Source organism: Aythya ferina (assembly GCF_964211825.1).
Source record: "Aythya ferina genome assembly, chromosome: 8".
Lineage (NCBI taxonomy): Eukaryota > Metazoa > Chordata > Aves > Anseriformes > Anatidae > Aythya > Aythya ferina.
This window is the reverse complement of record NC_140304.1, coordinates 9,775,629-9,797,306: the sequence shown is the minus strand read 5'-3', so window position 1 is coordinate 9,797,306 and position 21,678 is coordinate 9,775,629. Positions and strand designations below refer to the sequence as shown.

At 38.2% G+C, this 21,678-nt stretch overlaps 1 protein-coding gene across 1 annotated transcript in view; it reads left to right on the top strand.

Annotated features, from left to right (window-relative positions):
• Positions 1–21,678, top strand: part of CDC73 (cell division cycle 73) — a 104,837-nt gene that overhangs the window by 18,073 nt on the left and 65,086 nt on the right. Inside the window, exons 8-10 of the mRNA XM_084527778.1 lie at positions 2,368–2,466; positions 3,732–3,810; positions 11,209–11,273. Of these exons, the coding sequence (XP_084383904.1) occupies positions 2,368–2,466; positions 3,732–3,810; positions 11,209–11,273 (243 nt within the window). The remainder of the gene's footprint in view (positions 1–2,367; positions 2,467–3,731; positions 3,811–11,208; positions 11,274–21,678) is intronic.

Below are 21,678 nucleotides of genomic sequence, written 5' to 3'. Positions count from 1 at the left end.
ATTTATATGAAAGCAGTTTTATTACAGGAGGAGTTCTGCTAGTGATGTAACTTGGTGCTCTTCCCCACCAGAGTAGGCTGATCGTATTTGTTCTGGTATTTCTCCTAAAACAGCCTGGTGTTAAATTAACACCAGTGATAGTAACTTGACTTGCTGTGTGTTAGTCACTGTGTTGGCAGGGGATCGAGCATCTGCTGCTGTAAATCTTGAGAATTTATATACGACTGAAGGTTTTCCTGAAGAACATGTGTGACTCTTGCTGTGAGATGATGATCACCAGTGTTTATCTGCCCATAGCTGCTGTCCTTGATTGTCTGTTGGTTCCCATTGCCTTCTCTTCCAATCTACATCTAGTGCGTGCATGAGTCCTCTTTGTAGAGGCATGAAGGAGGATGGGAGGAGAAATCTATTACTATAGAGAATTATTTAAGAAAATATCAGAAACCAGGTTTGATAGCTGCTGAAACATTCTTCCTCTCTTTTTCTTCCTAAGTGTGGTAGAATACTATTAGGTGTAGACATGGCTGGAGTTAATAAAGAGCTTTCATGGGAGTAGCAGCACTCTAGGCAGATAAAAACAAAAATGAATGAACTTGTCCTTTTATACTGAAGACTTCCTCAAGCATTGTTTTAAAAGAATGTTCAAATTTCTTTAAGAGCTAGTACAGAGAGAGACAGATTTTTTTTTGTTTTGTTTTTGTTTCCTGGTCTGTCCCCCAGATTGGAAGTTTTTGGTAATAAAACTGTTGCATTTGGTATTAAGTTTAACTAAATCTAGGGTAGAAGCTAAGGGCTGTTTATTTTCTGGATCTCTAAAGGGATAAACAATGAAAACTTAGTGGTCTTTCCTCTCTGCAGGGCTTTGCAAATCAGTTGGAACCTGCAATGGACTTTGTGCTCGATCATTTTCTGTCACAACAATGTAATCCCACATCCCCAAACAAGCCAATAAACAGCAAGATGATGATTGTAGTTTGAGCATTTGTTAAAGCACTGCTGTTTTTTTCCCCTTTCGAACTGATATTACTTGTGTCCATGGGGGACCTGCATTTTCATGGTTTCAGAGAAAACATCAGCAAGAACGCTTTGTAATTCTATGCTTATTAACGAGTTCTTTTCAGCAGACTGGAGAATATCTTTTTTTTTTTTTTTTTAACCTAAAATTCCTTGTCCTGGACCAAATTTTAATTTCCTTCAGTTTATTAAAAACTGAGATACTAAAATGCCTTTGAAAAAAAAAAAAAAAAAAACATAATTTGAAATTTAATTCCACTTTTACAAGTACGGTAACTGTAGGTTTTGTGAATGAGATAGGATTGTGAAAGTTGGCTGTAGCTTCCCTATGACTGCAAGACTTGGCTTCTACATGGACAATCACTCTAAGTTCCTTCTCTTGTTATTTAATTAGTTCATCCTTCTGAGTTTCAGAAGACTCAGGAGCTTGTTTTTCCAAGAGGCAATATGTGATGAAACGCAGCAAGGACAAGAATTGTGATTATTATGCTGCCCAGTCCAGAGTCTGGAGGAAGTCTCTGAATTTCAAGTTAAAAAATATAGTTGCACTTTCTTTCCAAAGAACAGAGCTGATTTTGAGTATCCACATATAATTGATATGCACATGGCTCGCGGCTCTTTGAAATGTTTTTCCATTTTTTGACAGAAAGAGTGTTGCATGAGTTCTTTCAGTCTTTGTGAAAAGAACTTCTTTGTGTGTGCAAGGAATGGCTTTGCCTTCATAAGTGGTTGCTGGGGGTATTCGAGTTCCAGCCCTTCTGGCTTGGAGCAAGTTGACAACGTGCTGACTGGCTGAGGTCAAGTGAGTGAGCCTAGAGAAGCTTTGAATTAGAGCTCTCCCTATAAATTATTTCTACAAAATTCACCCCAGACATGATTGCTTTATAATTTTTGCATTTGGTTCGTAATACCAGTGGTCTTCATTAACAACATTTCAGTGTTAGCTTACAATGCTGTGGAAGACTCTAAGCATATGAATTCTTGATCCTATTCCAAGCTATTAACAAGTTGCTTTCATTAATTGTTAAAAGGTTTCTTTTACTGATGATCCATTACTAAAATAGCCAGTAATGAAAGACGTGTCCATATCTCTAACTTAAAATGCGTATTAACTGGTCATGTAATAAGTGTCTGCCTTTCAAAAGGTTAATTAGCACTTTTTGTTTGGAGTAAAACAATCCTATTAATACTAGCTGGAGGAATGTGCTTAAAAACATTAATTGATATAACTCATGCCCCAATGACTTGTTTTTCTGTAAAGCACAGGTTAATGGAATGGTTTCTTCCATGTGTATTAGTATCACTTGAAACAGATTGTCATCGAGGTTCACAGGTATTCAATATGTTTTTCAGAACTTTGCCAAAAATATTTTTGCAATTCTTCAATCAGTAAAAGCCAGAGAAGAAGGTCGAGCACCTGAGCAAAGACCTGCACCAAACACAGCACCAACGGTAAGAGCAGCACCTTGAGCATGAAGGTTTTCACTCTGAAAGTGCGAGTACACTGTCTTGTCGTTATTAAACATGAAGTTTGTATTAGTTTAGTTTCAGTGAATGAGTAACTTTCAAGCATAACTTCACAGATATTCTTTGCCTTAAATTACATTTACTGGTATTTAAAGAGTTGAATATTTTAGTTTAATTTGTTCAATATGTTCTTGTTACTTACCGATGAAAGTGTTAGTGCCAGCTTCGGTATGTATCAAACACCAGAGACATTCTGCATCTATTTGGAAGAAATGCATTACTTGAGACTGCTGCCATTTCAAACAATTTTTTTGCTGGTGGGTTTTTTGACAGATAGGGTAGCAAATGTTTAAGAATCTGGAACATGACTCACTGGCGGGAACAGCTTGAACCAGCTTTCTTTTGCCTGTAATAAATCAGGAAGACAGACTTATAGCTTTATTGTTTAAGCTGTCTGGGTATTAGACTGGATTTGTTCTGTGTGTTTACTATTGGTCTCTATTAAACATAATGTATTCTTGAACTCGGTGACAGTCTACTATAAAAACTGTTTAATTTTACTTGGGTTTATTCTTGCTACCACTGCATTTAACAAAGAACTAAATTTAAGTAGCAAGGTGAGTTTCAACTTTCAAATATTTGCTTTGTTGAATTTTATAAATTGTCCATAGGACTCTTCAAACGTACCATGCAGAATGGTATCAGACACAGAAAAAATGAATTGGTGTATAGTGGTGTGTTACAGGTGCTTTTAAAAAAACACACAAATAACATGAAACCAAACCTCTCCTTCCCCTTTTATTTACAGAATACTTTTTTCACCAAATCTGGTTTTATTTTGGCAGACTAACAGATTTCTAGCTTAATCAAGCTGGCAAGAAACATTGTGTGTGTCTGGTGGAAGCCTTAACCATGAGTTGTCAGTTGACAATCTTTTTTCTGAATCTTGAGGATATTACAGGAACTCAGTGATTTTTAGAAAACTTGAAGATTTTACCTAATGCAGTTTGCTATTACTATTTAAGTTTTGCCTCTGGTTGTTGTTGTTTCTTTCAGTATGCACTTCCAAATTTTCTGTTAGGCTGTAAGTGGATGTTGAAACTAGACACAGCAGTATTCAAATACATTGAAAATCCTACAAAGTGAACTAATTTTATTGTCTTAAGCAGTTCCGTATAATGCTTTGTGAACTTCACAAATCAGCAGATATTTTCAGGACGTCTAAAAAAAACTTATTTAACCTGTTTTAGGATCCCACTTTGCGAAATAAGCAACCTATTCCAGCTGCCTACAACAGATACGATCAGGAAAGATTCAAAGGCAAAGAGGGTAAGTTGATTGTAATCCTTCTTAAAAATAATAATTAAAATATATAAAAGGGAAATGAAATCAATGAATTGTAAAGTCAGGGTTGTAGGCTTTTCTGTGCTGTTGCTTGCAAACCTAAGCAAAGACCAAAAAAGTTATTGCTGTGCCTAAAGATAGCTTTTGTCCAGTGGTAATACTGGGTAACCAAGTCTAAAAATATTATCTCTTAGCAATGCTTTCTACCATTTAGGAAGCAAACCGAAAGCTTAGAGCCAGAACTTGCTGAAAAAAATTGTCTGGGGAAGCATGTGCATTAATAAATATATTTGCAGATCTAGTGTTTTGTTTTATGAATGTTAGAGGAATCAAATGAAATAAGTTACCCCTCCTCATACAAACACAATTACTTCAGAAGTTGCTTTCAGTAATCGTGTTACTACCTTGTGTCTCTAACGAAAAAAATGACAGCAGCGCAAAATACTAGCTTCCTTCTAGAGAGAAGATGGAAATAATCTACAATATTTAAGAATTTTCATTCATTTTAAGCCAGAGTGGAAGCTTGAACTTGAGTAATGATGAGTCTTTCTAAATCAGAATTTGTTTTGTCCCCCTTGCTTTTTTTCATCTTAAGTTCTGGTTTTAGTATTGTTGTCTTGCTCTGTTTCGGTTTTGCAAATAGTGTTTGTTGTGGTTGGATGTTTTCTTGTTTCTTGCAGATTGGCAAGGCAAATTCTTCTACACTTTTGTATTGTCTCTTCATTCTTGTTATCAAACAAAATCATTCTGTTCCTTAATGAAGCTTCTTATGCATGATGTTCAGGGCATTCTTTTCTGGCTGCAATAGCTTACGTGCTGTTAAATGCTACTGTAAATTACAGATGAGCAGTTCAACTTGCATCTTGCAGTGTTTTGCTTTGTCAAAGTTAATACCATTTTTTCTGTTTGGGGAAAGTGAATAACAAACATCAGAGAACTTGCGTGGTATTCCATGTATGTGCTATACTGTAGCTCATTGTGTTCAATTTTGTGTTGAAATGGGAAAGAATGAAAAAACCCTCCCCTGAATACATTTACTAGTACCTGTTCAGTTTTGTTTCTCATAATTTGTAGTCTTCAGTACTTGAGCATTTGCCAACTAGTTTTTCTTTCACTACAATTTCCTATGAAGGGTTTTTCTTAAAGGAAATAGCTATACTGGACAGTGTGAAATTAGAGCTGGAGAAATGAATTAATGCCCAGGTATAACAGTTCAAATGTACCGATTGTACCAATTCTTGCCGCACTGAGTGCATCTAACAGTATAGGCAGCAAAGTAAAGTTTCTCTGTGCTGCTCTAAGTCTTGTCCCTTTAGTAATGTTCCACATTGTTGTTTTTCCTTAAGGTTTCAACATAGAAGTCAGTCATTGTGAAAATGCCACTACTTTTAGTCTTATTTGGTGTAAATTGGAGAGGGGCTTGCTGTACAGTCACATGATTTCATTCCATAATGTTGAAAAGAATAATTAACCAAATTCTTCAGGGAAGCTTTCTGTAGACTTCCTGCTTTTGTCATTTTATTTTGAAATTATTCTTGTAATTGTTGGATTTTCAAACATAGATACGGTTTTTCAGAAGTATGTCAATTTCAAACAAGTGTGAAGTGTTAGGTCTAGGCAATAGATAACTAAGAAATTTTTAAAACTGAGGAGACTCTGGACCACAGAAAATATTTTTTCCTGTCCCATTTTAAGTATATCTTTTAAATTGTGATTTCTGTCCTGTAGGAGAATGGGTAGTAAGAGTTTCAGAGTTCTGAAACTTGACTAACTTGTTAAACATACTTAATGCATTCATTTCTGAGGTTATAGGGTTCTGTTTCTTTTTGGCAGAAAATGTGTAAGAGCTTCACGTTTGGAAAAAGTAGATTGTGCTTGCAATAGATTGCTTCTGTTCTCTCTCTCTTTCCTGGCTTTATGTGACCAGGTACTTTGATAATGTGTCTATTCAGTAGTGGAAAATATACGCATATTTGTGTTGTGACTTTCTTAGTACTGTGACACTTTAAGAACTTGAATTTAATTACCTGTAAGAGTGTTGTTAAACTGTTTTAGATGAACTTTACCGAGAAGTTTGTAAACTCTAGCTAATGGAACTTGGAAATTTAGGCTCGAAACTTCAGTTTTACTTGTTAGGGAGTAGTACTGAAAAGGAGTATTCAGTAAACGATTTTGTAGAATGAAATTTGGTGTCAGTGACTTAATTGCCATGGGTGTGAAGTGGGGTAGTGAATCATTTCCAGGCAGTCTGCAGAGCTATTATCTGTTTTGAAAAGTATACAGATGAAAAAAAGTGATTATTCAATCTTATTCATCGGCAATTCAAGTAAAGTCTTTTATTTGAGTTTTCCAGTTTTGGAGAGGCGTATTCCTTCAAACTGTTTGTTTGCCTAGACTTCCTTCAAGAAGCAAGCCTTTTTAAAACTGTTATTCTTAGGCAACGTGTTGGTGCTCAAGTTTACACCTGGATGGGATGGCTAGAGCTGCAGCAGGTGCAGAAGCAAAATGTCTGGTGACCTAGATTGACACAGAGCAGTGGGCTCTGAGCAAATGGAAGGCACTTTGAGCATTAATACTCATATGTGAGGAAATGGAACATCTGACTGCATCATGATGGAGAATATAATCAGTCCAATAAGCTGATGCATTAGTGTGCATATTTTCATTACTAGGTCTAATTCTTCTAAATGAGAGAAGGCACTCAGTTTGATGCACGGTGATGCTAGAAAGGTAACTAGTGATGAACCACGCTAGGAAAGTATATGATTCTTTAGAGAATTTTTGGGTCATTGAACTGCGAAATTGTGATCATAATACATGCAGTGACTGGAGAAGGAAAGCTAGTCTTAATGTTAGCTGGTGACAGTTTGTTTTGAAGCAATAGAACTGATTATGCAGTAGTTATTGTGTTTAGTCTCTAGAGATGCAGGTTTTAGACATATCTTGATCAAGATGTTTTTAACAATGCTTATGTTTATTAAACTGATTATATTTGGCAAACAGAAAAAGCTGTAATACATTTACCACTATAAGTTAACGCTGGGTTTTGCTTGCATTCTTTATTCTGTATTTGAAGTATTAAATCTGGACTGCTTTTTGCCTAAATGAAGTTTGTATGATTGCCTAGCTATTTCATAATTTATAGAAAAAATCCAAGTTATTGAAGACTCTTACATAGCTTTTTTTAGCGGTTGTTCTGCCTCCAATTCAAAGTTGAAAAACAAAGACCTGCAGTTTCACCATCATGATGCTTTTCTTTTTAAAGGGTCTCTTTTCTTCCCAAACACTTACCATTTTAACTGTGGTTTTCTTTATCGCCACTGGTGAAAGTACGATTTTGAAACTGGAGTTGCAAACTAATTCTTGGCCAGGCATCTATATTTCATGCCTGTGCTGCTGCATGACTCAGCAGCGCAGGTTTGAGCCGCTGAAGAAGGGATAGAAGAAGAAACACGTAGCACTGGTGGTGTTAGAGTATGTATGGTACAGCTTTTATGCTGATGTATGCTGGGGTCACGTCCCCTGGTGCTCCAGGTTGCTCTGTGTTCTGCTCTTCTTTACTGTGACCTGTTGGTCCTCTTGTGTCCTAGGGCTGCTATTGAGCAGCTGTGTCGGGGTCAGGCGCTGCCCTCGGAGAATGCTCGGGAAGAAATGCCGCTCCTCTTTCTGTGTTGGCCCTTGAATGTCTTTTACAAACAGCTGCAGCAACCTGGCTAACAGCCTCAGTAATTTTTGAAGTGGGAATGCAGCCATAGCTGTGGAGTTCCTGACTTGGAAACGTTTGTTCCCTGCTTTGCGCAGGCTGTGTACAGGGAGTGGAGCTGAAGGTACTGTATGTAGCTCTGTGCAGAGATGAAGACCTTCAAAAAAGGCATGAACGTACAGTACGGTGACAGGGCTCTTGCAGTTCCCGGTGTTTATTTCTGCAATTGAGTGCAGTGAGTGGCTGACTGTTAGAATATCACAAGGTAAATAGCCTGAGCAAAGAATGTCTGTGCTGCTGTCAGTTTAAAGAGGGTTGCTGTGGCTATCTGGAAGCTGGCAATGCTGAACTCATTCATCAGCTGCTTAAGAGTTTGAGGCAGGAAAGTTGAGAGCTGGTGGGCTGTTGGGGAGGTGGTTTCTTCTGCTCATCCCACCCTACCTGCAGGTAGCAGGCCCTGGAGTCCCCAGGAGACCTCATAGTGGCTGTGGCGACTGTTTGCAGGAATCAAAGTGGGCACCTGCATTCTACTTGGCCCATTCAGCTTCTCTCAGACTTAAATCAATAAGAAAAGGCACTATGCCATTGTTTACCGATGATCAGAAATGTTTTATTTAGCACCTAAGTAGCTGTTAAATAGCATTGGAAGGCCTGTATACCTGCTGGAAATACACAGCAGGCTAGGAGCCCACTCTCTAATGCCTGAGGCAAGAGCTGGCTCTTCAGATCCTAGTTGTTTACTCCTCCTGCTAGGAGGAGGGAGCAGCACAAGGCTGGGAGAAGGGAACCAGAGAGATCCAAGGCCTCATTCAGTGGCTCCTGTGGCTTGTTGAACCAGGACACATTTTTGAGGGACTTGAGATTTTTGCAGAAGATGAAACCATTTGTGGTTGAACAGGGTCTTGTTCCCTGCAAGGTGCTTCTTTCCCCTTTGTTATTAGATTTCATTTTCTAACTGTGCTGCTGGCTCTGTGGGCTTTTATTCCCTTTGCGTGGCTGATGGAGACTTGAGTTACAGTTCTTGTTGTGTGTGTATATCTATATATTTAGTTCAGGAGGAATGCAAGGTTTTACAGGGACAAAGAAACAGGTTGTTGGAAAGATACCTGAAATGGAGAGCAAATGTGAAGAACTAATTAACTGTAGAAGCAAGGTTTATGCTGAGAGGAAAGGAGCGGGCAGGCCAGGCATGGTGGGGGGGTGCTGCTTGCTGGTCTTGTTAAGGGGTGTCTGTATCCCGGAGTTTGGGAAAGATGTCTGGTTGAAACAGTCGAGAACCTCTTATGTCACAGGTAAGAAGAACCTGTAATATGCCAATTTGGAGAGGGCAAAGTTTCCTCAGTTGGTAATCATCCGTAATCCCCAAACAGCTGTCATTCTAGGTTATGCATCTCTGGCGTCACTCCAGGTCAGCAAAAGCATCCCTTCAACTGAAGGGAGCTCTACCACGTATTCTGTAAGGCCTCAGGCACCTCCTGAAACATTAATATGTTCCTTGCCTAGAAGCAGTGACCTATATAGTCAGTGAGAAAACTGTTGTTTGTAGAAAGGCTGGGCAGAAGAAACTTCATTATCTTTAGCTCGAGTCCAGCTGTATTAGCCCTGTGCTGAGGCTCAATGTGTAAAGAAACTCATGACCGTACCTACCTGCATTTTGCTTCCTCAAAATCAATGTTGCATAGTTCAGGAATGTCAAGTCCGGCAGAAGGGAGGGCTTTGGGAAGCTGAGACGAAGGGCTGGAGCAAAGGTGAATTTGTACTGTGAGATGGAGAAACAGCCTGTGACATGGTGGGCAGTGCAAGTAAAACACGATCCAGTCAGTAAGACTGGACCTCTCTGCTGGGTGGTAGGTTTGATAATATAATTAAGGAGGAAGGGAAAAAAAGAGGAGGCAAAACTAAAGTGTTCAGAAAGCAGATAACTGTCATTATGGTGAGACAAGTATGATCAGTTTGGAACTCTTTGGTATCTTCTGGTAGGCACTGGAGAGTAATAAAATCTGGAGAACTTTTCTGCCTCATTTCCTACAACTCTATGATAATCTTCATCTAAAGGAAGAAAGGATGATCAATGATAGATGCTTCCCAGGGCCATCTGTATTGTTGTCAGGGTTGTCTAGGTTTCAATTTAACTTACTCAGGGTAAGCACAAGAAGCTCTAACAGTACTGAAAAACTGATATTTTTCTTGGAAGTCTGTAGGCTCAAGTATGAGAATTAACCTTGGTTATGCATTATTTTTGGTTTGTAAGTTTTTTATGCTGCTGCATAGTGTGAAGATGATGTAACAAAAGGCAGTGATCCTCCAGTTCTCAATAAGGGTTTCTGCAAGCATCAAGTACCTTTACTCAAGTCTAGTTGAAATAGCACAGAAGTTGCTTAGCATAGACAAATGCTTGCAGTCACTGTTGTCCTCCTTATCAGAGAGGCTTTAACTGCTTGGCTTGATTGTAGCACGTGTTTCACAATCATGGCCATCCTGTGCAGTCAGGTTCATGATTGAGGAATCATGAGCCCACCTAATATGTTGCATCTCTGCCTTGCTGGGCCCACTGAGCTATAAATAATTCACCCTTATGTTGCCAGTGTAGATCCACGCAACCAATTCAGTCTCAGCAGCCTGATCTACCTGCTGGTTGACTCTTGAATACCTGAGCATCTATGTGGCATGCTTTAGCAACCAGGTTCTATGCTTGGGTAGCAATATCTTGCCACAGTGTGGCAGCCCAGATGTGTTTGCCTCTGCGCTGCCAGTTGCTTTGCTTGCATTGCTGTAACCACCACAAACCATGCTGATGACTTCTCATGGCCGTCCCTGGTGATTAGCAGTAGTCCTGTCATTTTAAGCATGAACTACTGGAGCTGTTGGTTGGTAGGGCCAACCAGCTGACAACAGATGCATGAGATTATGGAATGTACAAATGGAAAAAGGTTTCATTGTAAATTCCGGTGGCAGTAGTCATGAGCTGACTTAGTACTGAAAATAGGAAGAGAGAAGAACTTCTCAAACCCCAGAAGGCTAGCAGCAGAAAGCTTAGTCACTGAGCACTTGTAGACTTCTGTCACTTAGCATATATTCAGCCTGATTAAAAGTGCTCCATGAAAAGGAAAGAAAAAACACAGCTTTTCATCACTTTTAGTCTGGTAGTGTGAATTTATGTGGTTTCTGTTTTATGTATCGTGATAATGACATTATTGCTTTTCTGCACTGCAGAAGTGGGTTTATCATATTAAGTGTCCATGGTTTTATAGTCAGTTGGTATACCAGTTTCTGATTAAGTACATTTCTGTATTCATACAGCTGTGAATATGTTGCATCATAATGCATTCTGGGAACTAGCTGCTTCTACATCTTTTAGCAAAGAGAATTTCTGAGACTGCATGCATGTTGTTTCACGTTCTTGCAAATATTTAAATATACATCCTTCCTCTGAATGATTCCATGCAGCAGAAAAAGCTTACTCTGGTTACTGAAAGCAGAAATACCAAATGGAGCGCTGCCTGAAGACAACACTGCTCTCTTAAATGCTAACCAAGTTTTGTAGTATGAACAGAACCTAAACTGAACCAACAAGACACGTTCCTTGCAAAAATAACTTCAACGATACTTCTTACGTTGTCTGTTTAGTCATGATGTCTCTGTGCTCAGAACAATTTACAAGAGACTCTTCTGTTTTGCAGAAACGGAAGGCTTTAAAATCGATACCATGGGTACCTATCACGGAATGACTCTGAAGTCTGTAACGGTAAGCTAAAGGTCTTGCCTTAAATATGTTTTATGGAAACAATGCATGTCTTGTCAGCCTTGCCTAGGCTCTGGAAGGTCATGTCAGTTGACTAATAGAATTAATGAATGTTTTTCTCTGTGACAAGGTAAAAATGTTTTGATTAGGTCATTGCATTTTAGAGAATTTTGTTCAAGGGGTTTGTCTGCAGTCAAAAGGTAATGGGAACGCTTTGCTGGCAGGTTTGTCTTGTTGAGGTGCAGCTTCTCTATGATTATGTTAAGACTATATGACTATATTTTTGCTAGCCTTCTGTGTGCCTGTTAAGGACATCTTTTATACTCAGAAGTGATAAAACTATACTTGTGAAATCTTAGTCATAAAACTAGATCTTGGAATATTGACGCGTTTCTTACTCTGTGCTTAAAAACAATAAATTTATTTAGTGGTAGAGGAATTTAACCTGCATTACTGCTTTGAAACTTTCTGGCTTAGTGAGATGGACTTCTTTCGTATGAGTTTGCAATGCTGTCAGTGGGAATTGTTACATGTACAGATGAGAGAGACCCTCGAACAGATTTCTTTTCTTGCCAATATTTCTCTGCTTTTATGGAAATGGGTTGAATGCTCTCAAGCTAATGCTGTTTTGATCTGCTGGTAAGTAGGACAAATGCTACAAAACTAATGTAGAGCCCTCATTAAAGTTTTTGCCATCTGTGTACCTATATAAATCTGATGAATTGGCAGCACTAAACACTCCTAAATCCATGCACTACTTCTAGTTTGCACTCCTAATTCTAATATAAAATAGTATCTTGAATGTAAATTTATTAAAACCATTTAGAACTTTTTCTTCTTGATAAAAGCTTTTGCTTAAGTCTTTCACTTCCCAACCTCATCCAGACTTCAAATATTTAAAATAATTGTATGGTAACATTTTAAGGAGGGAATCCATTTACTTCTAAAAGAGAACGTGGATGAATTCAGAAATTGATTGAGAGAGAGGGAAAAACCTATGATGTCTTCCAAAGATTTGTTCTTGTCCCTTGCGTGATTTAAGGCTGCTTTATGACGGATTACGCCGTGTTGTTACACTAGATGCAGATTTCTATGGTATGATGTGTTTGTTTCTATTCATATTGTTGTAAATTAGTAAATAGGCCGTGTTTAAATCCTCCTATGGAAGCAGGAAAAAAGCAAGATTATAGTAAAGTAGAAAAGCTGAGATGTAACATGTTTTGTGCTAACACTGAGATGTTAGTATAAAAAATTTTAAAAGTGAAGAAATGGCATAGTAACTCTAAAAATGTTTGTTGGAGTTCATAAAAATAATTAGCTTTTTGTTTTAGGAAACCTAGCTGGTATGTTCAGTATAGCACCTAAAGTTTTGAGGTAGAATTAAGCTGTCCTTGCTGGTGCCAGCCATTAAGGAGGCAGATATAACTCATAGAAAAAATTACTAATAAACCTTTTTGCAACATAAACTCGAATTTTTTGGAATAACTGTTTAAGAGGTATTGCGTGACTGCACATAGAATATCATCTGGTGTCATGAGAAATATTAAAACTCCATCTGTCATTTAGCATTTTTCCAAGAAAAGTTATAAGGGCTTTTTGAAGCCTTATTTTACAGACTATTAAAAAGTTGCCCTAGATGTTTACCTCATTCATAAATTGCGGTGACACACTGACTTTGTTTTTCAAAGGGGGGTAAAATAAATCTGTTCATTACGTGGCACAGAAGTATTCATCTGTTTTTGTCTAAACTTTGTCACAGTGATGGATCTACATAGGCCTAACCCATAATCCTCAGACAGTTGTTTTGTGCAGAATGCTTAATTTACTAGTTAGCAAATTTTGCATTAAGCTTTTACTCTTTCTGGGGGGGAGGGGTTGTTCCTGTTTTTAATGCTAGAAAATATAGGAGGAAATCGAAAATTTCTCCCCAAAAGTGAAACGGAAAAAGGCTGAATGCTCATTACTAAATCATAGGAATATGGAGAATAAGATTGGAATGGCATCCTATGTGTGCTATGTCTTGTGTGCTATCCCCATGCTAAAGGGTATTTGTAATACGCCTTTTGAGTATTCATCAAACATCTCGATGGACTTGAAGTGCTAGGTGTAGCTCTTTATTAGAGGCTGTTTTCCAAGTCTGGACCTCTCATTTCCAGATGAATGGTGAGTGAACTTTGAAGTGCTAATTTCTATGCTATTGTTTTCCTTTTAAGTTAAGTAGCTTTTCTGTTTGTTGGGGAGTGTTTGTTTCCATTGTACTGTGGACACCAGTCATGCTTTTAAAACTTTTTATTTTGCTTGGCTAAACAAGTCTACTTGGGAAATGAGCTTGCAATTCCCATCTGAGCATTCTTTAGCTAATCCAGTTAACTTCTTTTTTTCCTTTCTTTTTGAACACAGAGATGTAAAACTTCACGTAGTCTTCCAAGTGAGAACCAGCAGCTTGTAGAAAGTCATTAAAAACTTCTTACTGGTTCTGAAAGTATAGATATCACTTGGAGGTAGATGAATTAGCTATTTCACTTCATCTTCATTCTTTCTCACCTTTTCTTATTGTATTGTCGTCTAGTTTCCCATTTGGTTATGAATAGAGTTTTGGAAGAGATTATTTAACCTAGCATGGTGGTTAATCTGAGTGTTAATGTTATTTGTAATACCATTTGTCCATGCTGTTGTTTTCTCTTTGTTGCATTGATTCTCTTGGCTTCCTTATTACTCATTGTCCTTTTTAAATATTTTTTTTTGGTTGGAACAGAACAGTTTGTTCAGGCTAGTCTTCCTTTTAAAAGGCTGATGGAGCCATTAGCTTGCAAAAGTGTTGATTTTGTTAGCAACTGGAAAAACTTTGTAGGTATATGATTGCTACCTGGAGTGCAAATTGTTGACCCATTGTCTGGAGTTGCCCATCTACCTCTCTCCTAAAATTTCGAAGATATCTTTTATTTGTTTCCTGTTATCTTCCCTACGTGTCTTCTACTTGGCATTGCATGTCATATTTTAATTCTTTAATTCATTTTATGAAATGTGCAGAGCTTCAGCTTTTTGTTTGTTCTTGCTGAAATGTGAGTTGTCCTAGATGCTTGTTCTTTTTTAACAGCAAAACAAACTTCTGCATTTGACTGCTTTCTTTTCATCAGTGATGTTGAAAACTTTCTTAGCATTCAAAATTTGTGCCAGAACAGATGGTGAATGGTGGGCTTTTTTTGAAGTAATGTCAGCTAAAATAACTTGTGCTGCTGGCAGTTCTTCCCTGTAACAGGGTTTTTGCTTAATTGGCGCACTTACTTTCTCTTAGGAAGAACTGACTTATTTAATGAATTTTTATTGTGAAGCCATGATTTCATTATTCTGGACCTGGAATTGTTTATAACAAGGCATCTTTCTCGGAGAGCCATTTTTTAATACCCGTGGCACTTCCCATTTGCCTGGGCTGGTGGTGTTTCAGAAGCCTCTATTCTAGTGACAGTAGCTCTTGCTCTCCAGTTACCCAGCAGTTCATGTTGCAAACTCTGCTGGGAGACTTGTAGGGACCTACAGGTCTACCTGCAGGCCTCACTTGAAAAGCATAATCCCCTGTAGAGCAGAACAGCTTCTGTGGGTTTTTTATTTTAAAGTAGGAAAGTTTACTGTTTGAAATGGATCAAATAAGAGGTAGAGAAATATGCTAATATTTTGTACCATGTAGGATGTGAAGGAATGGTGAGTGAGAATTTGGAACTGATATTCTCAATATGTTCTTTCTCGTGTACATTTGACTTGTTCAGGGCATTATCTGTCTGCTTTTCACTGACTAAAGAGAAATGCCACCTTTGAGACTAAGCCAGTGTCATCTAGTGGAAGCCTAGAAAGTGACCTTTCTTTTATATATAACGAAATTCCATTTTGGGCTAATGGTCGCTGTCACTGAGATGTGTGAAGTATTTAGCTGTTCGTATGGGTTGAGAAATAAACATCAGACCAAACTAGCCGTCTGCACCTGTTTTAGGATACTGGAGAAAATGCTGGTTCCATATGTGCCTGATAAAGCTGGATTTGATAGATTGGCGCTGAAGTGTATCCTCTTGCAAGCTGAGTGCGTGCTTTGTATTGACTCTGTGTGTATACAAGTAATATTTCTCTCCGTGACAGTAACTTGGGGTTTAGACACTGGTTGCTTTACCCGTCTTTCAGTTTTTTCTTTAAGTTTTCATACTTATAACTAATATGAAAGAAAGCAATGGACTGATACCCTGCGGAATCATTTCCACTGCTTTCAGCTCTGAGAATCCTGACTAATGATCAGCTGTGATTCAGAGCTGCTATACACTTGGATGCAAGCAAATCAGATCTGCATATTACTGCAGTAGGGCCTTACAGAAATTACTTCGCCTTTCCTAATTGCTGGAAAGCTCCCCCTTACTTAACTTGTGCTTCCTTCTGGTAATCATAGCTGCTGAAGCTCAGAAGCTCCCTGTCAGTCTTTTGTTTGCTGCAACTAATGAAATCTGTCATCGATCATCTGCACTTGTATGCAACCAGATATACTGTTGGCATTTCATTTTCTTAGTGTTCTAGTGTTCTGTAAACAGGTGGATACAACAGCTCTCTTAGGTATTGAGGCGATGTACTTTGGGCTACGCTTGAAGAATCAGTACAGTTAGTGAGTTAGGGTGTCAGTGGAGGCACCAGGCTTGTAGCGAACTCCAATGTGAATTTCTGCAGCATGCAAGCATGTAAGTTTTCTCTCTGTTAGGAAGTTCCCTGCAAGCTTTTAGTGCTTCTGAGTTTTGTGTTAATGTTTTAGCTACAAATTCAAAACCCACTTATTTGGCTTTCCAGTGTAAATTGCCAGGCTTTACAGTAATCTTTTAGTTGTAAAATGATCCTGAGTAAACATGTGGGGGTATTGATGATTCAAAATCAAGCAAAATCAACACTGTAACAAACACATTACAATTGAATCAAATGCATTACATGGTCCTGACAGAAAACTACTAACTGCTGAGTGTTCCTACATAAGCCACACTACGTGCAGGCTTAATTTGAGAACTGGAGGGCTGTTCCAGCACCTTTAAGGTCAGGAGCATTTTTTTCCACCAGTCTCAGATGTCGGTCTCAGATTTTGAGCATTAACTTGAGAAAGTATGTTACTGCTCCCAGAATCTTCTGTGTATATTACAGTATCAGGGATTTTAATAATTTATCTGAAAGTTTTTTAACGTCTGGTATAATTTGGTGTGATTTTTGTATGTTAGAATGAAGGGAAAGTCTAAATTTCTGTCACTTTAAATACTGGGCCAGTGGAGAGAAAATGTGCAGGGGCAGAAGCAGTCAATATAGTGTATACATGTATTCTATGTAAAAGGCTATGACTCTCTGTAAGGTGGAAAATCCATGAGACTTTTTCAAGTCAATTGAGTGTGATTCGGTATCAAAACCTGATATGACTTTTCAAAAGCATATGATGGAATTGAACATTGTCTTTCAACATGCAGATGAAAAGCACTTCCAAAAATAAATAAAATCTGCAAACAAATATTAGATGGGAGAGAGATAACTACTTACATCACCAGTTTTATATGCCATATCTTTATCTCATTAAAATATTTGAAAGGAGTGCTGTCGAAGGAGGAGTCAGCAAAACAACAGACTCTTTGAAAGTGTTCAAAACCCCATCTGAAGCGGAGTGAGTTCTCATTTAGCCTGTGCATAAGCCAGTCATTATTCTGCATGCCAGCGTAAGGTCAGCCTGCCCACACCCTTGGCTCTGGGGGCGAACAGCACCCTGCGTGCTCTGTGCACAAAGTGAAGCGGCTGTGATACTGTTCAGCTTTTAACCAGCAAAAGAGGGTGAGGAGAACGTGGTAATACCTGCCTATTGTAAGAGCGTTCTGCAAATGATGCTTGAGGTTGAGATTTTTTTTTTCTTTCATTGAAGTTGTCATTTTTTTCATGTCATGTGTTTTGCTGTAACTAATCGGACATAACCACCTGTTCTTGGTCCACCAGGGTTAAGAGTTAGAACATAACCAGTAACTTAGAAAATCCTTGAGCTAGAAATTGCAGGAGACTGATGTTTCACCAGAGTAGGCTCCCAGCAACCTCATACTTTTCCTACCCTCGCAAATTGCTCTGGGACAGCAGACTGGAAGGCCCTTTCCTTGATCTTGTATCTCTGTACTCTAGTACAAGCGGATGCAATAGTTTCCTAAGGACTATCACTGTATTTTATAGGCAAAGGTCCATATGGCAATTTTAGTGGTCGGCATTTCATTGCCCCAGTCATGTTTCAAACATTAAATTACTTTCCCCTAAAAAGTTTTAATGTAAATAGCCAAGTTGTTAAAGACCAAAGAAAATTATGCACAATTGCTGCTTTCAAGAAAATGTGTTAGGTTGAACAATGCCGCACTCATTTTCTCAGTGATTGTAAATCATGTATATCTGTGCCAAGATATCTTGCCATTGTACTGCGTCATACAATAGAACTGCCTGTTTTGTTCCTCAGAATAGGTTTTTTATTTTGAGACCGAGAACTGCAGTTCAAGAAAAAACGTGGATGTTGTATAACAAGTGACACATCTGGAAGTTAAGCATTTCAGTGTTGGCCAGTGTGCTGCTGAATAGAAGAGGGAGCAAGGCCTTGAGCCATCGAGCTTTGTTATTGAATGAATGTGTCTGAAGTCGCTGTGCAGTGTAAAAACTTGATTGTGTCAGCGTGCTAAGTGTGCTTGTGGTATGCCTGTCAGGTCCTTGAGGGATTTAGATGGAGGAGTGCAAAGTATGAGAATTCCGAGGATTTCTGAGTATACATTGAAGTGGAACTTCAGACATCCAGAGAGACTTATGTACAAAAGCTTGAGAGTCTTAAAAACTCTTGATATGAATTTTAAGATGACTTGCTAGACCTGACCAGACCTGAGGCTGAATGCTACTGGCTTATTTTCTAGCATGATGGGTGTCCCTTCACGAAACCCTTCTGTCCTGTACACTTTGAGTTAGGGCACAGATCTTCTCCAAAAGCTCCAGGACACATCTTTATTTGGAAATGTGGCCCCAGATAAAAATTTCTAGCGAATTTACTTCTGTATTCTTTGATGTGGTCTAATTTCTGCTGGAATCCTGCACAGGTGCTTAATTTAATGTCTTTCTCAGGTATTAAGATTTGACTGAAATACCTGTTAATGAAAGTTTTATAGAGCACTGCTGAGTGATACTAGCTGAATTCGAGCTACAGACATTTATACTTTGTCCTATTTGTTCTGACCAATCAAACATTATAGGCTTCACACAGCTTATACATTAAACAGTATTGTCAACGTATTTCCTTCCACAGATTATCTCCAAACATCTACTGAATACGTAATAGCTGTGTGGTCAATTGACAGTTTGTCATCAAATTTCTTCTAATGGAGGTAGAACAATTTAGCTGTTGGGTAGCATTCAAATTTATTCACGACATTTGAATACGGTATATAGATCTTCTGCACCTTTCCTAAGGAATTTCAAGATTAAAAAAAAATGTTTTAACCTACAGTCCTTAACAATGGAGATCACTGTGAAGGTTTTAACATTTTACTGAGGCATCTTTGCAATAAGTAATTATTTAAGAGATTGGGGTCAGAGCCTTTTCCAGCACAGTTTGTTGTTCTGGTGGAAATTCTTAAATGCTTTAACAAATTTGGATTGTAATGATTCTTGTCACTGTTTCTTCTTAAATAGTTCCTGGTAATAGCTAAGAACCCAGCAAGGCAAAATAGCAGTGAGCTGAGTGTTCAGACAGCATGTCAGAAGGCATTGGTCCTGCTATGAGGAGCTCGGACTTGAATTTAGCATAGTCTTAGTGATGTTTTCATTTCGTTTTCATGGAAATTGAAGGGTAGTGGCAGAGAACCTGTTGGGTCCCTGGAGACAGGGTCTAGGGGCATTTGGGGGATGGGAAGAATAAAGAAGTGGAAGTGAGCATGTGACAGATGGAGGACCAGAAGGCAGAAGTTCATTTTATCATCCCGTTTTCTCCCTCCCAGTCTATGGGTTACTATCCCATTGTCTTTGAATAGGAGCTGTAACGCAGTTTTGAAGTTCAACATGCTTCTCAATTTATGATACAGTAACTAAATCAAAGTTGCAGCTCAAATATTTAATGATCAGCTGAGTAGTTGATGTAACTCATCTGAGGTAACTGCAAATATTTAATGATCAGCTGAGTGGCTGATGTAACTAATCTGAGATGACTGAAGGAAGATATCCTCTGTTTGTTTATTGAGATTATACTGTTGTCATTAGGCCAATATGACACGTTTCTGCTAGGTTATTTGCTTTTATTGGAGTAAGATATGATTCATTTTATTTTTGTGGAAATGAGTTTTCTGCTTGGAGTACTTGTGTATCATAGTATCCTTGTCAAACCTTCTTCTGAGCATGGAAGGTAGGAGAGTTTACTGTTATCCTAGCTATAGCAACATGCCTCAAAGTCCAGTCTTGTGTACATCTGACTCGATGTCCTTACTACAAGTTGTTAGCGAAGCCAGAGCAAATTTTCCTTTGAGCTTTTTATTTTCATCAATTCTGTATTTTTCCATGTTGTCAAGGCCCTTCCTGAATGTCTTTTAAGGACTATTGTTCTAACTTGTATATTTTGTTTTGGAGTTAATATTTTAAAGATTTACCTTCTTTCCTTCTTCTTGCAGCTGTGTTTTTTTCTCCCTATGTAGACCTCTCCTCAATAGGTGGTTGGTGGTGTTTGAATCTATCCAGAGGGTATCTTAGTATGGGAGGCTTTCTTCACAGGTATAAGTTACCGTGCTATTACAAGAGCATGTTACAAGGAATATGTCATAAGAAGGTCTTTTGTGGTTTTCTTATGTATTCAGATGCCAGAACTATAATACTTTCTCAGCACTGAGCACATACAGTTTGCAGAGCTCAAAACAGACGGGTCTTTGGAGACAAGTGTTAATGAAATGCTAATGTAAGAACCCTGGATTGCAGTCTTTTGAGGGACAGATTATGTCATTCAGCACTATTTCACCACAGTGCAACATCACTAATGAAAAAATCCAATCAGAATAGCAAAATAGGTGATATTTTGAAGCCTTTAAGGCAGTTTCTTCTTGCATGATTTGAGAACATATTCAGTTAAGGCAGACCATGTTTTGGTTTCTACTTGTTTGCATTTGTACTGTTCTGTCGAAGTCAAGGTGTTAACGTGCCTGTGCCTTTTATGTAGCCACACGGTGTTGCAATTGGATCTGCTTGTCACTTTTGAGATGCTTAGATGTGTTCTGTTTACTTTTGATAAGAGGAACCTATACCTAAAACCCTGATATACTCAGAGTTGCTACTGTTGGTCTTGGGCACAGCCTCTCAGCATAGGCTTTCTCATTAGGTAAATGACTGTAAAGACTATGTAAATGAACTCTGCATTAGTTATGGCTCACTCAACTAGCATTTAGGCAATACTGATCATACCTTCTGGCACATACCTATGATTGCAATCTGCAGAGCTGCCATCTGGAGCTACATTTGTTTTTACTGAGTAATATGCTACTGCAGAAAATACTTGTGGCTGCTGTTGGAAGGGTGGTTCTTTGGTCTTTATTCTGCTGAAACCCTCATGAAGACATGGAGTGTAAAGGAGACCTGTGTGTGTGAATGTACATGTACATGCCCTTACTTTTTATTCGTCACTTCATTTTTTGCCCTAATTTTATTTCCTAAGGGATTATGTTTTCCTGGGGGGGAATCTGGTTTGGGGATCTTCTAAGTCAAACGAACCCCATGAGTGTACAACTTGAGACATAACACTGGAGATACCAGGCAAAAAAAAACAAACAACCAAACAACCAAACAAACAAAACAAAACAAAACAACAACAACAAAAAAAAACCTACAAAACAATCTGGTTTCTAATGATTGTGCACAGATACATACATAGTATGAATAGTATAGTATTTCTTAAGGGTGTTGATTACACATTAAGACATTGATTTTCTTCTAAAGTGTAAAAGGAATTTTCAAAGATTCTTTTTCTCCTAAATGAACACGCTAATATTCAGTATTTAATATTTCAGGTAATGTTTGTCCAAAACATAAAATTTATATAAAGTAGTTGGTATCTTGATAGAAATTGATAAATAACTGAGAACTGTTTTTTTTTTTCTCCACAAATACCCATTTTGTTTAGCTAGTATATAAAGCTTTTGGTTAGACTTGATATAGAATGAATATTAACTAAGTATGGTTTTATTTCATGTTCTGTTATCATTTCATTTGGCAGACTGCTTTAGGAACTGTTCAGTTGGCTTGCTGCTTTAGAAGACTTAAGATGTGCTATTGGAACTAGAATATCTTGCTCCTCCTTTCTCTTTAAGGTTAAAAGCAGATACTTTCCCTACATAAAGGTGTATGAGTGGGTTTTGTGCATAAG